This window comes from Centruroides vittatus, unplaced genomic scaffold, assembly GCF_030686945.1.
Source record: "Centruroides vittatus isolate TY-2023 unplaced genomic scaffold, ASM3068694v2 scaffold_149, whole genome shotgun sequence".
NCBI lineage: Eukaryota > Metazoa > Arthropoda > Arachnida > Scorpiones > Buthidae > Centruroides > Centruroides vittatus.
This window is the reverse complement of record NW_027122681.1, coordinates 2,306,526-2,323,361: the sequence shown is the minus strand read 5'-3', so window position 1 is coordinate 2,323,361 and position 16,836 is coordinate 2,306,526. Positions and strand designations below refer to the sequence as shown.

Genomic DNA, 16,836 nt, shown 5'->3' with positions numbered 1-16,836 from the left:
TAACGATTAAAAACGAACGTAACGTGTTACACGTATTAATAACTTACGCAACCGAAAAATTATTTATAAATATAAAAGAGTTAACCAAATGGAAATATATTTTAAACAAAAAAAAAAAAATCGGAAAATATATTTTGATTATTCGGAAACAGCGCCATCTATGGTAGACGATCGCAGTTACGAAGTCGATCGACGAAAGTCGACGCCTTCGGATGTTTTTCTAATTTAAGTTTTTTTGGCCCAAAGGATCTTTTACCCGGCAAAATAGCATTTTGTATACAAACGTAAACATGTCTCTACCTCTTTCTAAAGTGCTGGCACCGAAAAGAGGCAACAGTTTAGACGTAGAAAGGGAAAATTTCGAGAAAACCCAAGTGAGTATCATTAATACATACAAATCGGTGGAAGTTACTTTCGGTAAAACATACGTATGTAAGTCTATGGGACGATTAACTAAAAGTGACCCCTACCGGCAGCGTAATGCGAGTTAATTATTTAATTTAAAAAAAAAAAGCCTAATTATCGTATTTATACCGTAGATTATTAAGATTTAATGCCTTTATAAGGATTTACGGGCGTTAAAATTGCTTTTCGGTGCCTCACAATAGATAAAAACAACAAAAAGAAAAGAGTGAACATAATGCAGGATATGCCCCTGGTGTGGCCTCAAAAATTCCTTCACTTTTCCTTTTAAGGAAGCTTTTCTCCTCGATAATTCAATTCATGATTTGCATAACCTCTATGCAAAAATGCCCAAGGGATATACATTAGATGACATACATTTCAGGAAGTTTTACGGATGGATGATGTTTTATGTCAATAACCACGTTTGAACGCTTCCTTTTTAGATAATATTTGGAGTTACGCGATTGGTGTCGGGAGATTTCGGCGCCTTGCCTTCCGAAACGCGGAGCCCGCCGGCCGCCGCGAGCTTCGATTCGTCGGATTAAATCGCGGCGCGGCTGCCCGATCGGATGCGAAAACCAGAACGAACGGTGCCGCCGGAATTTGCCGTGGGCACGACATATTTACCAAAAGAGGTTAAGTGTCACGCGTTACTAGATCGATCTGATTTAGGTAATACGTTTTAATCATTTCGTGTAGACGTCACTCGGCGTATTAGAAAATTAAGCAGAGATACTCGCGGCTTCTCCAATTTTATGAAAGGAGTCGCTCTAAAATGCATTTGCAAATGCATTTCGGTAAAGTAGTACTCGTACGGAGGTTCGTAACTTAAACGTCTGCAAGGAAAATTGAGAAAAACGACGGTAAAACGAGCATCTAAAGAGAAAATGGCTTTGTTTTTATAAATATCTATTGATATTTTATTACTGATATCGATTTAAATAGGTTTCGGGTGTAAAGTCTGCCAAATTATCTTCCTCTCTTAAACTATTTACGAAGCTAATTAAGTAATTTTAAAGATAAATAAGATTGAAATAAATAAAAGAATTTTTAATGTTCGTTATGCATAATGTCGAAATGTTAATTTTAGACCACTAGTATATCGAAAGCCATCAACAATCATGAGTCACCGGTGAAAGAAAAACATGTCCGAAGTATCCTTTTCTTTTTCATCTTTATGTACGTATTTACGTATTTTTAAGAATTAGTAAGTAGATTTTGGCGAGTAATTACGTTTAATTTAAAAAAATTATTAAGTATTTCTACCGTACGTGTATTTAAACGGTGAAAAGAACTAAATGAAATGAAATACATTTATCTTAATTTAAGCTGCTGGCACTGAATCAATTCTGACATTAAAGTAACTGCCCTGATTAAAAGCAAGTGGTATATATCTTGGTGTATCATGTATAGTTTACTGCATTCACTGACAAATGAAGGTCAAGTTGATGAATTCGGCTTCACTTTACTCCCTATAAAATTGCTTCTTTTAATGTGTTAACCATATGTTTGAGTTTAACGTTTTAAAATTTTTTTTCTTCTTCAGATTGTATTGCTCTTAAAATAGAAATTCTTCGAAGAATTTTAACCCCTCGATAATTTTATTAAAAAATCAAATTAAAAAGTATAACCGGAACTTTGAAACATAGGCGTACGCATCTATAACAGTTAATAGTGTAATAGTTTATCAAATAGTGGGACGTTTTATTATTTCAAACTTTAATTTATTAATCTATATACTTCGATATTGCCAACACTTAAAAGAAAGTTTAGTATTGGCTTACGGAATCCGATATCTGCGTAAATAACTTAGTCGCACGTCTGCCTTCGGTGCATAATCCACCTGGAATATGCTTAATTACGCAGAAATTTTCTGGCAAATTCAATTAAAAAATAATTGTTTTAATTTAAAGCTTTCTCTTAATGTTATTTAACATAAAATTTAATTCTTAAGACTGTATTTTAATAGAAAAATTAGCAAATTTAAGGAATAAATTCTTTAAAAATGCCATCGAACAGTTGATTTTTAGTATATCGAGAAAATACTCTTACTATTTGTGTAGTACAGATATTATACATTATCAAAAATACTTCAAGTAGTTATTTTTTCTGCAATAGTATTATCGATACGATAAACTATCAATTAGATCTAGGGTTCGTAACATAACCGTCGCTAGATCCTATACAAATATTCAGATGCAATATTGGGAACATTCCGTGAAAAGGGTGCAGGTACATTCTGGAGTGTTGTCATGAAATTACCATTACAAGGAAATCCAATAGTCTGTTGGAAGTTTTGTCATGTTCTTCATAAATTACTTCGTGAAGGTCATCAGCACGTAAGTAAAAAATTTAATTAATCATTTAGGACATGTAAATTAACTTTTATTTTCTTCTTTACTTCTTTCCTACTATGATTTATTTTATCTGTTACTTGTCGAGAAACTATTATCAGATCGTCTGCCGTTGCGTCAATAATATAATTATTTAACGATAACAATTATTGGAGAGATAGTACATGTTTAAATCCTACTGCTGTATGCAAATATTTATCAATGTGATATTAATTATATTTATAAAAATGTTAACGATATAAAGCTCTAGAAACCTTAAATTGTCATTTTCGTGTGTGTTTATATTTGATTAATTAATGTTGTTTATATTGCTTTACCTAAGTGTGTTATTTAATTTCAAAATTATTTAAGTTAGAACCGATTTATTATAAACAATGTATTTTTGCAGACATAACTAAATCAGGAAATGTAACATGCGTCTGTTCCTAGAATTCCTCTTGTAAACGTTAATTATTAGATATAATATTTTACTTTTACAAGCTATCAAATGCCTATTATATTATAGATTGCATGCCTATTATATTAATTATATTATATTAATGCCTATTATATATAGATTGCATTAGATAGTAAATTTTATAAACAGTACCGAGCGATAATAATTAAAGGTTGTTATAACAAAATTAGGCAAATTTTATTAATAAATAAATCAAAAACAGCTGTTTATTGTGTCAATCGAACGATTTTCCTGCCTTATTTCGGAATTCGTAGAATATTTCGAGTACATTCTCCTCGTTGAATTAAACGTGAACATTGTATTAATATCCTAATTGAATAGAAAGTTTGTTTTGTCAGAGCAAAATTATGTAATTTTCAAATGTATTTGGGACTATAGATCCACCTGGTGATTGTTCTAGCTATATTTTGAGTGTAGGCAGATCCTTGAAAAGGGGCATAGCATCCCTCTAGCAAGATGTACCAGAGATTGACAAGATATAATTGGACTTAACTTCCAGAGAAGAGGGAGGGAGGTAAAAAAATAAATGCGAACATATCCTAAACAAAATGCATACTAAAATCCACTAATAAATGAAGTATTAAAGAAAATATAATTCACTTTTCTATAGTAAATATCACAGTCAATTTACCAAATGGCTTGTTAAAGCATTTGACTTTCCAAACGTATCTTTAGATTTCAGTTGCCCGTTCAACATTAAGTCGCAAGTTACACTTACGAACTGTATGAATACCACACTACATAACAGAAAAATATTACGTATATGCATGTAGTGATTACCAAGTTTATATAAAGATGGTGTAAGCGTATGGGAGCCACAGTAAGAGTCTAGAAAAGCATAGGTCTATAGTCTAGAACCATTTTGCTCTGACGTAGTCATGATTGTTGAAAGAAGCAGTTATGCTTGTTACTAATTTCATAAATATATTCATAGGGAAAATACCATTTGTTTGAAATGCTTGTTTAATCAATAACTTTCTTAAAAATATCTAAAAGAAATTTTTTAAACAGTATTTTACAGGTTATAAATTATACGAAGGTAAATTTTACTTGTTAAATTTATTGCCAAGTGCTCCACCCAATTACATTTTATGTTCTCCAAAGTGGATAAATTTAGAATCCTAATAAATTGTGATATAAATATAGGCGTCAGCCTTACCATTCTGGGGAACCCAGGATCGAATCTGGGCCTAGAGCTCCAGAAATTTGTCTTGGATACATTAGGCCCCTTCCTCATTATCCATCTGTTCCATTGTAGGCACGGATGGACCTATAAAAAGCCTTCTTAGTGAACACGGGGAAAAAAAGAGTCAAAAGTAATAATAAATATATGAATTTTGAGTCTTAAACTTTATAATTGTAGTTAAAATATAATTTTTTTTTTTTTACCTTAAAAAAAGCTTAATTAATAACCTTGTAAGTTGTGTTGCAGGTGATTCCAGATTCGCAGAGATATAAATCGCATCTAACTGATCTGGGAAAGTTATGGGTGCGTATTATTTACATAATTTATAAAATGGAATTTATTTATTTATAAAATATTCTAACGTATGCATTTTTTAACTTATAGGGCCTTTTAAAAGAAGGTTATGGACGATTGATAAGCTGCTATTGTAATGTGTTGTTAATTAAATTAGATTTTCATAGGAGAGTGAGTTATACTTTTATATATAATCATACAGTTTATTAAACATCTTCCTTCGCAGATAATATATATAATTTATCTCATAGAATCCCCGTTTTCCGGGAAATATGATTGTAACAGATGAAGAACTCGACGATATTGGAGAAAAAGACGTTAACGTATTGTAAGTATATCTTAATAATAATAATATGACTTATTTTATTAATAAACAATGAAAAGTTCATACTAATTTAGTAATCGATAAACTCTTAAGATTACATTTTACATACAAAAATAAAGTTAAATTCATACTTGGACATACAGACACTTTGCGACAGTTTATTTACCTTACCGTAGAGATTACATTTCGGGAGTTTTTATCACCTTTTAATCATACATACCACATACATGTGGATTGTAAGGGGGTACAGAACTTGAGAGATGGTATGTAGGGCCTAACCACACCATTACTCAAGTTCTATATATGGTTGGCTGAAGAGGGTTTAAAATATCCCAAAATAAATTCCAACTTTATGCTGTGCAATAAGATCCAATAAAATGATACAAAACACCTGTGCGTACAGTCTGTTCTATACGTGACCAAGTACATCCAGAATATTAAATTACAGACGACGTTCTACTTTACAAATAAATACAAGTGATAACACTCCGAATACAATAATAAATTTAAATTGCTTTTAATATAATAACAGGAAATGTATATCCGAGTGTTAGATTATTATTTAAAACTGTATAAAAAATGAAAATTTATGCAAATTGTCATCATTTACATATCACTTTAGATGAAAGTCATAATTATAGTATAATGGCAAGCTTTAGTCGATAGGTTAAATTGATTGAGATTGCAATAAAGATTGATAGCTTACTCTCGGGATTTAATTATCAAAAATTATTTTAAAATTCCTTACATTAATTTTTTTTTCTTTTTGGAAATAGTTTATAGAAATAGTTCTTGATTTCTGAACCATTTGTTTGGTCTTTTAGATGAGCTTGCCTATTACCGCTTTAAATATTTGTAAGTATAATAGAGCATTTTAGCGTAAAAAAATATATTAATTACTTTTCCGAGAAAATTTCAATTATCAGAATTTAAATTATTTTCGCTTGTAGATTTACCGTAAAAATAAAAAATATATTTTTAAAATGTTATACAGTTTCCAGTTAACGTGCGAAATGTTCGATTACATGGAAGAGATACTTGCTCTGCAAGCAGCAGGTGAATTTTGCAATTGTTAATCTTTTGTAATAAACAATGCATCGATTAATATAGTTTCTCGACAGTTTTCGGTTCTTTGGACATGTCGCGATCGAATTCGATGACAAACACGGGCCAGTGCCGTCTTGCTCCTCTCATTCCTTGCATTCAAGATTCCAGTCTTTTATATGATTACATTGTAAAGGTGCTCTTCAAGCTTCACGCTGGTAAGATTTGATTTTATTATTTATTTTGTTTTAATTTTTCTTTTTCTCAATATCAAATATCAATTATTTTTATAGCCTTATCACAAGACACATTAACAGGACATAGGGAGAGGTTTCTTAAACAATTTAAAGGGTTAATGTTCTATATATATAATTTTTTTATGTAACAAAAATATTAAATAATGTATTAAAACTCGTAATTACATTTTAGGCTTCAACAGTTTTATATCAACTCAAGTAATCTTCAATATTTCAAATATCTTATTCAAGTACCTTTATTACCTGATGTAAGTATATTTTAATTTGAAATTAACGAATGAATGAATCTTTTGAGTCATTTATAATTTTGTATTCCAGAAACCACCCAATTTTCTAGTCGCTTCAGATTTAAACACGCACGTTAGTCCAGTAGTAATCCTTCCACCTCAGACAGACACTCCCGAAAATGAATTCGTAGAAGGTCACTTAGTGGACACTTCGATTCCTCCCGTGAGCTTGAAACTTTCAATTTTCATTCATATTGTGTGCACCTATCAAACTTTAATAAATAATAATAATTTCAAAATGTTTTAATCAGCAAGCTCAAGCTCAATTCGAAGATGTTTTCGGCTCTGGAGGAATGGGCGAATTCAATTTTCAGCAGAGGAATGGTTCTATTTCACCAAATCAGTTAGCTGAAAAGTAATTAATAATAATTTTAGAATATATTTTGATTGATTTTTATTAAATTTAAAATATAAAGCCGAAAATCTCTGTTTACGATTGATTGTTTTAAGTGTAGTGTGATGTAACTGATAAATTATATTTGAGAAGTCGTACATTTAATTTCAATTCAACCTCAAATACCTAAATAAATATAATTATTAAATGTATTACCTGATGGTGATGTTACTTATCTATAAGGTTAGATCGTTCTAATCATTAAATTATTTATTATCTTAATTTGAATAATTACTTTGCTAGGGATAGATTAGTAGAACAGTTGTTGAAAGAGATTGAAGATCTTAAGATGGAATTGAAAAAAATGAAAATTGAGGTGAGTTAGATAAATTTCAAAGTTTCGTATTCATTTTTTACTAAAAAAAAACATATTATTTATTTCAGTACGAGCGGCAGATTGACGATTTGAAACGATTAATAATAACTCACGAAGGACAAATCGCAGAATTAGAAAAGAGACTCGAAATAGTACAAAAAGTAAGTTAAATTCTTTCGACGTACATCTTTACTTTTAAACTAAGTAATTATTAAACAAAATTTTATTAATTTTAGGAAAAAGAAGATTTGGAACAACAATTAACTGCGGCAACAACTATAGAAGAAACATTATCCAAAGCAACCGAAGCCGAAAGTAACTATTTTAAAGATTAAGATAAATATTTTTACATTATTCCTAGCTACGAAACTTATATTCGAATTTTATAGAAAAAGCTAAGTGTCAAGAAGAAAAGTTTTATAAAATGAAAGAAGTTTACACTAAACTAAGGGAAGAACATATTGCATTAATACGTTCTGTAAGTGTTTTTTTATGAAAAAAAATATACATTATTTTAGAAATATTTAATTTGAAATGCAGTAATGTGTCAATTATCCAAAATAATTGAGGAAAGATGATTTTGGATAAATATTTTTAGTATTAGTTATTACTGCTCCTGTTTTGAAAGAAGTCAATTATTTTGCTTTGTTTTACATATTTTTTTTTCTTATTAACTCTGCTAAATCCCTGGTTGTCGCAATAATTGAAAAATCCGCTTTGGACTGTATTTACGAGCATGTCAATGCCATTTCTAATGTATCGAATGCTTTACAGGAAAGCATTCGATGCATTAGAAGCATATGAGCAATATTTTAGAACTTTATTGAAATTTTGTTTTATGATGTATCTTGTATTAACTGCATATTATTCGTTTATTAATATAAAATTAATCTGTTTGCATATTTAAAATGAATGATACATTTGAAGTTTTACTAAGTATAATTTGTGTAATAGTATAAATTTGCAAGGAATAAAAAAAGATATGTAAAAATGATTACTCCTTTGATCAATGCATTGATAGTCAAACAAGACGGCCAGATGGCCTAAAAGGTTAAGGCATCGGCCTCTACCACTATAGGAATTCGGGATCAAATCCAAGCAGTTGAAAAACCTTCCAGAGTTTTTTTACTGCTTGGATAGCACCACAACTGTCATTTTTTATGGGGACAAATTCTATCTTTGCTCCTATGAAAGATAGCGCACAGTTTAAATTAGATTTGTAAAGGAAATATAGGTTCAAAATTTTTTCTGGTTAAAATACAGGAAAGTGGCTGGACAACATAAAAAAAATGAGTTGTGAAACTATATGGCATTGCACTGAGTGCATGAGACCATGCAGAGAAGTTTCACACAGTTTTTCCCATTTGCATTTTTAATGTATGTGTAGACCCATCCAAAAATATAATATAATTAATATACAGTGGTACCTTGACGTATGAGTGTCCCAACTTACGAGTTTTTCAAGATACGAGCCATCTCTCGGCCGATTTTTTTTGCTTTGAGTTGAGAGCTAAAATTCACGTTAGGAGCCGGCTTCAGATACCCCACTGCTAGTTGGTGCAGCAAATTCCACTGCAAACCATAGATTAAGAAAGAGAAGGTGGAAAATTGCCACAATTTCGTCATTTTCGTTACTCTCTCAATGTCTGACAGGCTAGCTTATAGAAAAACGCATGATCGAGTGACATAGGCATTAGTTCACTTTCACGTTGTGGGTGGCATCATCGTCTCTCACTTCTCGAATTTTCCATCTTTTCTTTCTTTATCTATGCATCAAATGCCACAACATCCGCAAAACCAGTTTATTGCAGTACGTTCTATCATGTTTTTATACGATATTCATTATTTATAAGTATATTTTTATTATTTAAAAACATGTAACAAAAAATTGTGATGTTTTGGGAATCCGGAAGGGATTAATGGCATTTCAATTCATTTCAATGGGGAAAATTGACTTGACATAAGAGTAATTTGAGTTAAGAGTTCTGTCGTGGAACGAATTAAACTTGCAAGTCAAAGTACCACTGTATTTTTATGCTGAAATTAAAATTTATTTACCAAGTTTTTAAAAATTGTATTATACATTTAAACTTCAGAAAGCCGAAGCAGATAAACAGATTGCAACATTAAAAACTACTCTTGAAGAGGTAAAAGTGTCGAAAGAGGTAAGCAACAGAAATCTTTCGATTAAAAAATGATTCAAAAATAACTGTTTATAATACTTTTTATGTAGGCCATAACAGAGAAGTTGCAGTTAGCAGAGAGAGAGAAGTCTCTAGTTGAAGGAAAATTACAGAAATCAGCAAATTATGATGCAGAGTTATCAACAGTTACAGCATTAAAAAAACAATTAGAAGAAATGAATAAAGTAAGTTTTTAGAAATACTATAATTACAGGGTGTCCAAAAAGTTACTGTGCAGTTAGATATTTGTAATGGTGTTAAAGCTACACATACAGTATGGCGTACGATTAAGCTGTAGCTCCATGTTTCCACTTTGCTGGCATTACTGCTTGTTCACAGATGTTCTGGAATGTCTACCCATATTCACCCAGACACAATTGAGTGAGAGTGCAGGTCCATATTGGCCAAGCGATAACGGTGTTGACAATTGAATGGCGAATATTCCTGGTGGAGCATGTGTTCCGTAACAGTGGGATACTGTGCAACAAAGGTTTGTCTGGCAATTTCTGGATGCATGGGTGCCGCACCACAATTCCATGCAAAATTTTCCAAACAAGCACTGATATGTCCTTAACCTCAGAAGAGAAAGTTCTTGAGATCCAGGAAATGATGTTAAATAGTTTTACTTAAACCTTTTTTCCCTTCACAGTAATTTTTTCGACATCTTGTGCTTCTACATAAATTAAAATTTTGGTTTTTAAGTAACAGTTGAGCTTAATTAAAGATTCTTAAAACCTATTTTTTAGAAATTACTTAATGATTTGGAAATTAGTATGAAAGAAAAGACTGAATTGGAAGAAAAAGTTAATTCACTTAATAAATCAAAAGAGCAGTTAGAGGAGCACATAAATGATATTCAACACCATCGTGATACTACTGAAACACAATTAAATAATCAGTTGGATAGATATTCTTCACTATTCGGTTTGTGTTATATGTATATTATTACAGAGGATATCATTCGATTTTGTTGTTACAATTATTTTTATTTAAATTTTTCAGATGGCATCATTACAGAGTGTTGTCACAACATAGAACATTCTTTAGACGAGTTTGAAAATCCCTTCCTCGCGGCAGTTACGTGTACTCCAGGTATGATGACATTTTCATTATATAAATTTCTGGTTAACCATTTCATCATATTGTCTAAATTACCTATTAGTAAAGACTGGTTTACAAAATATAGCTACTACCTACACTTTGTTTCACCCAAAACACAAAATTTGTCTGTAATTAATGTTTATACGATGTTCTGGAATATTAATTTGCAAGTCGTCCCGAGCAAGTTCAAGAACATCTCTCTCAAAAGTGGTACGGACACAGTCTAACACATGATTCCAATCTCGTTATTTATTGATTTGATGATGCAATGAGTAAAAAATCCGATTTGATTTTCTGCGACACAGTTGCGACCTTTCAAACCGAGGTTTTAAGTTGCAAGTTTATTTGAGTGAGGGGAATCTGTGCTTTTTGCATCTTTTGGCAACAAAGTATCGGCAATATCATGTAAATCAGCGTTAAGGTAGAAATCTATGTATTAATATGGAATTATTTGTGAACGGCACTATTTCTTCATGATTCCGTAGCATAAAAGTGCAATGATTTACCACCAAGAATAATTTGCATAATAATGAAAATATCATTATTTTAAATAGAAATTGCAATTCATAAGGCTATTTTCATTTAAAATTTTCACATTTATTACTACTTATCATATTATTTAGAAGCGATATATCATTAGCGATTGTTCAACTAGTGAAGCCATTTATTTTTACAGTAGTAAGATAACTTTGCTTACTATTGTAAATGCCTTATCTTTATACTACTGTATTTACTTATTTACTTTATTTTTTCCATATATTAAAGTTCTATCATGTTTTACTTATCATTTTTATAAATATATACACTTTATATTGTTTTAGAATACTTATTATATCAAGCAGAAGTGGTCAAGATTGCCGCCGTGAATATGAAAAATATATGCTGTGATTTTTCGTACGATTCGCCGGGTAAGTTTAACATATTAACTTTCATACATCACATTGCAATTTTAATTTTACATTTACTTTTTCAGAAATCAATAAACATTTGCAGTCATTGACAGGATTTTCACACTTAATGGCTGATTTCTTAATTCAGGGCAAAACTACTACACATTCGTCATCTGATCTTGAGAAAGCAGACGGTAAAATAAATTTTCTTTTATAATAGATTAAACATATTTATATTTAAATTTCCTGTATTATTAAACATACAATCATCTAATTACTGTATTTTACGGACTATAAGACGCACTTTTTTCTTCGAAAAATTGCCTCCAAAATTCAGATGCGTCTTATAGGTATTTTTTTTTTTAAATTGCTTAAAAATTAAGGTGCGTCTTATAGTCTGTAAAATACGGTATATGAATTGACAATGAATAATTATGGCCGTGATTATAAAATTAATTTTCGCATTATTTTAATACATTCACTGCCATAATTGCTTTGGAATGGTTTTCAATGCAACACCAAATATGCCGACCCCACTTGTGAGTGTTGTGAAAGTTTGCCATGTTTCTTGCTTGGAAAATTTTATTGTTTACTGTATTCTTCCAGAACATATATTATTTTTTTGACATTTTAACATACAGTACATATAGTAAGCAAACCTTTTTGGCATATGGGTGGGAACTTCGCTCCTACAGGAGCAGTGAACATGCTAATGAACCGTAATTTATTTAACAGCTTAAATAATTTTTCGTGCCTTTAAATTAAGATTATATTATTTTGATTTTACAGAGTTAGTTAACGCTTGCCGAACTTTAGGTTTGAAAACCATTGACTTATTTAACTGTTTAAGATCAAAAGGTACAGTATTGGATTGTATTTGGTATCGTAATCTATAATACTTTTACGAATAGATTAACTCATTCTATTACAGATAATATAATGAAGGATAAGTCAGAAACAATGAATAGCGTTTTAGACTGCATAGAAACTATAGCATCCCTAACAGACACGCTAGTTCCTAACATTACGGCGAACGAATCTCAGTCACTTTCCGACATGGTGGAGGAAGAATTAAGCAGTATGGACCGAATTATCGAGGAAGCGGCCTTACGAATCGAAGTAAATTGTCGTTAAACCGTCTTATTTACTTTCTTTTGTTTATATTTTAACTTGCGTTTATTTTCAGGAGCTTTTAAAAAATTCTAGAGCCGGAGATACCGGTATTAAACTGGAAGTTAATGAAAAAATCTTAGATGCTTGTACTAATTTGATGCGGGTAAATATCTTTAATACAAACGAACCCGTCATTTTATTTGTTATAGTTTTGATTTAAAAAATCAACATTTTGCAGGCAATTAAAGTGTTAGTGGAGAGTTCGAAAGATCTTCAAGAAGAAATAATCTCGCAAGGAAAGGTATATCAATGTTTTTTTAAAATAATCATTAATTGTTTCAATGACTAACATATCTGAAATATGTAGAAAATTAATTTTAAAACATTAATATATACAATCTAGTCCTTTGATAATGTGGTGGATACATTTCTTGAAAATAGCACGTTAAGTGAAAATCTCCAAACACTTACTAGTGATCTTCAGAATTCATTCCACCAGAAAAAGTGGCACGTAGCACATTGTCCACAAATAAACTTCATTAAGTGAAAGCTTATTAACCATTAACTATGAATTATATACATGGCAGATCAGAATATGTGCAAAAAGATCAGTTTGTTTTTATTACACAACACATGTATACCATAAGAATTTCTAAATAAACTCGTGCTGTAGTTAAACACTTCTGCCTGCATCCAAACCACTTGTCAAATCCATCCCGGATGCCACTTTTTACGACGTCTTTTGTCACTGCAACTTCCTTGGTTGTTCCCGGTTAATAAATATTTAAAAATGAGCATATCGATGCTTCCTCAACCTCTCTACACCTTTGATGTTGTCCTTCAGACTTTTTACCAATTCTTAAAATGAAAGAGAAGTTAAAGGGTCCAACAAGCAACAAACGTGGAAGCCACAGTGAAAATAACTGGTAAAGACATCACATAAAATGGCTGCCAAAACTACTTTGACAAGCGATTTGGATGACGGAAGAAGTGCGTAGCTGCGGTAGGAGTGTAAAGAAAAACTTGATTACTTTTTGACTTTCCCTCGTGTGTTTACGAACCAAAGTTTTAGTTAAGTTCGACCTAAAGAAATCCAAAAATAATTCTGCAATCTCTGATGACCATTCTCATTTACAGAAACTCGATTAATTTCTAAAAGCATTTTATTTTGGACCATTACAGAAGCTGGGATATTATGCTCTGTGACATTGAGCATTCAACGTTTATGCAATAGTATGAATTATTCAATTTCAGACTTTTGATAATGGAATTAATGCTGTGTTAAAAAAAAAAACCTCAAAAAAACAAAATAGTTTGCCAACTTTCAAATATACAACATTCGTATTACATAATGAATATCGAGGTCATACAAATTATGCAACATGGTCGTTACGTCGTACAATTCTTTGCCAACGTTACTACCGGTCACATATAACGTTGCCGACGGCATCGAGCATTTATATTTATACCCAGCACGCGTTTGTTAATACACGTTTTTTCTTCCAAAGTAAATTCGGCACATTTAGCAGCCAGAGGCAATGTAAACGTACAGGAAATGCATGTTAATTGTGTTCAAATTAGCAAATGGGTCTTGCAATATAAATTAATGATTAAGCTTTGTTATGTATTATTATAAAATAAATACCTTTAAAAATATTTATTCTACTAACAAACCGGAAAAATTAATTTACATATTAATAAATAACTGTAACATTTATTTCTGCCATAAATTTGCTCATACAGCTGTATTAACAGATTTTAGTCATAAACTTAATAAGCATGCGTGACCTAATTTATTTCTTTTTTAACTGTAAGGGATAATTTAACGATTAACGTCTGCTAATAATAATCATTGAATTTAGAGGTAAAATTTCTAAATTTTGTTTAAATCATTAAACAAAATAATGAATTTGCATATTTTTATTTTTACATGCAAGTTGTTCTTAGTTTTAAATGTTTAAAGGAAATTGCGTGTAAGTTGGGAATCTTTAAAAATGCAATTCACTTAAAGAAAATAAAGCAAATAATATTATGAAAATCCACAAAAAGCAATATTTAACTTTTATATAAGTTAATGGCACCAGTAGTCAACCATTTAAAGCTGTTCTGGACTGCAAAATTTTTTTATTACGATGTGTAGTAACGCAAAAAGCATAATTTATGTATGAAAATAGAGTTTGTTCTATACTTGCCGTGAAAAAAGGAAACAAATCTTTCATTAAACCTTTGTTTACATGAAAAAATTCACAGGCCGTAGTCAACTGGCGGATCACACAATCGTATACAGTTGTCGGCAGCCAGGTTTTCCTTTGTTGTGAGCCCAACAAATGTGGCAAGAGCGAAAGGATAAGCGAGCTCGACAATAGGAATTTTGTAGAAAATATGCACCTGAAATGTGGAACCCTCATCTTCTAAAGACCCGACAATACTACCCAACTTCACTACACTGTCAACTACCAGAAGTGCTGCGTAATAATTTTTCCCGTCACCACGAGTGAGACCTGTTATTCTTGCATGTCATTGAGAATGAAGTTGTCTTATGATTCTTTCTGTGAAAATGGCTCTTGCTCCAACAGACTAATTATGCCCAGATTTCGGCTTATGCGATCATCTACCGGAAGCAGTTGGCAATACAAGCACCTACCTATATTCGTATGAAAAGTTTTTAAACCGTTTCAAAAAAATAAGAGGCTTCCGATCACTTTTGATCTCACTTTGTACGTTTCTAGAAGGGCAATGCGGCTGCCTCGTCGGATAATTGTGCACATCCACGACACCCTTTCAAAAACCAATAAAGTAGTCAGAAGTGGTCAAAGCTCATCGTAAAGTGAATCTACTTGATTAGATTTTTACCTTTTACCTTTAAATTTAAAATGTGATCTATGTTTTTATGAAATAATTTCATTAAATTTTGGTAAAAAGTTGTAATCTATAATCTATAATCTATAAATATAAACAATTACTTCCTTTTGCTGGAGCTGTTCCCAGATTTGGCAGAGGTCTTGACACTGCAACACACACACACAGCATGTTTAAACAAAGGGAACTGTTTCGATTTAAAACTTAAATAATTTGCAAGTAAAATGAACAAAATATAGTGACACGAATAGAGTTAGGGCATTTGTTCCCACTCTGTCTGTATGTAGCTTTATAGACACGATAATTAATAAATTCTTTCTTTTTAGGGTTCTGTTTCAGTAAAAGAATTTTATAGTAGAAATCACAGATGGACGGAAGGTCTAATTTCCGCAGCCAAAGTCGTCGGTCTAGCTGCAAAATTTTTAGTGTAAGTATGAGAGATCTTAATGCTGTCGTTTTTGTTTCCTGGCAGACTAATAATACACTTAAATATGATACTATATCATCAGTGATGCAGCGGATAAAGTCGTCAGAGGAAATGCAAAATTTGAAGAGCTGGTAGTGGCTTCTCAGGAAATCGCAGCCGCCACGGCGCAGCTGGTCGTCGCTTCTAAAGTCAAAGCCAAAAAGGGAAGCGAACGAATGGCGAAGCTTTCCAAGGCTTCCCGGCAAGTCTCGGAATGTACGGGCAATGTGGTGGCGACGGCCAAAAACTGCGCGCAACTCACCGAAGAGAGCGGTAACTTGGTTTTTCGAGCCTTTACGGTCTGTTGCCGTTAACACGTATTATTTTAATTAATTATTATTCTGTTTTAACGTACAGAAGTTATGGATTTCACCAAATTAACACTCCATCAAGCAAAAAAATTAGAAATGGAATCGCAGGTATATAACAATTAAAACACGTGGATATCGTTCCGGTAGATTCGATCGGTTCTCAAATAACGTTACCGTTACAGGTGCATTTACTAGAACTAGAAAGCGCACTGGTCAAGGAGAGAGCCCGACTGGCCGGTCTACGAAAGCGACACTATCATTTGGCAGGAGCAAGCGAAGGCTGGGAAGAGGAGGTAAAGTTATTCTCCGATAAAATGGTTTTGAAATGCAAAATTTTTCTAAAATTTACTTTCAAACAGGACGTCCAACAATGACCGAACGAGTGACAAGTCGACCACATTCCTTCATTTTTAACGGAAATCACGTGTGCGTCTCGGCAGCCATCGAGAGAATTTCGGCATAAAACTTTTAACGCCTTTCAATGTACAAGAGACTTCCTCATAATGTTCCATGCACCAGTATATATAAAGTATAAATATATATACACACACAAAATATGTGTGTTAAAAAAGAAAAGAAAAAAAAAAAACAGAA

General features: G+C 31.7%; 1 protein-coding gene across 2 annotated transcripts; it reads left to right on the top strand.

Annotated features, from left to right (window-relative positions):
• Positions 1–152: 152 nt before the first annotated feature.
• On the top strand, positions 153–16,836 carry LOC136987287 (huntingtin-interacting protein 1-like). Of its 2 annotated transcripts, XM_067284999.1 has the most exons (31): positions 153–374; positions 1,496–1,559; positions 2,602–2,744; positions 4,649–4,705; positions 4,787–4,867; positions 4,948–5,024; positions 6,016–6,077; positions 6,143–6,283; positions 6,359–6,416; positions 6,495–6,570; positions 6,641–6,772; positions 6,861–6,964; positions 7,247–7,319; positions 7,388–7,480; positions 7,556–7,634; positions 7,709–7,797; positions 9,416–9,484; positions 9,553–9,687; positions 10,249–10,426; positions 10,505–10,594; positions 11,425–11,511; positions 11,577–11,687; positions 12,283–12,351; positions 12,425–12,612; positions 12,680–12,769; positions 12,845–12,907; positions 15,792–15,892; positions 15,975–16,204; positions 16,289–16,350; positions 16,425–16,535; positions 16,602–16,836. In XM_067284999.1, the coding sequence occupies exons 1-31, from the start codon at positions 291–293 to the stop codon at positions 16,614–16,616; spliced, it is 3,012 nt and encodes a 1,003-aa protein (XP_067141100.1). In that variant the 5' UTR covers positions 153–290; the 3' UTR covers positions 16,617–16,836. The 2 variants fall into 2 exon arrangements, with proteins under 2 accessions (XP_067141100.1, XP_067141101.1); XM_067285000.1 differs by lacking the exons at positions 153–374; positions 1,496–1,559; positions 2,602–2,744 and adding an exon at positions 5,846–5,876 and having other exon boundaries at positions 4,659–4,705.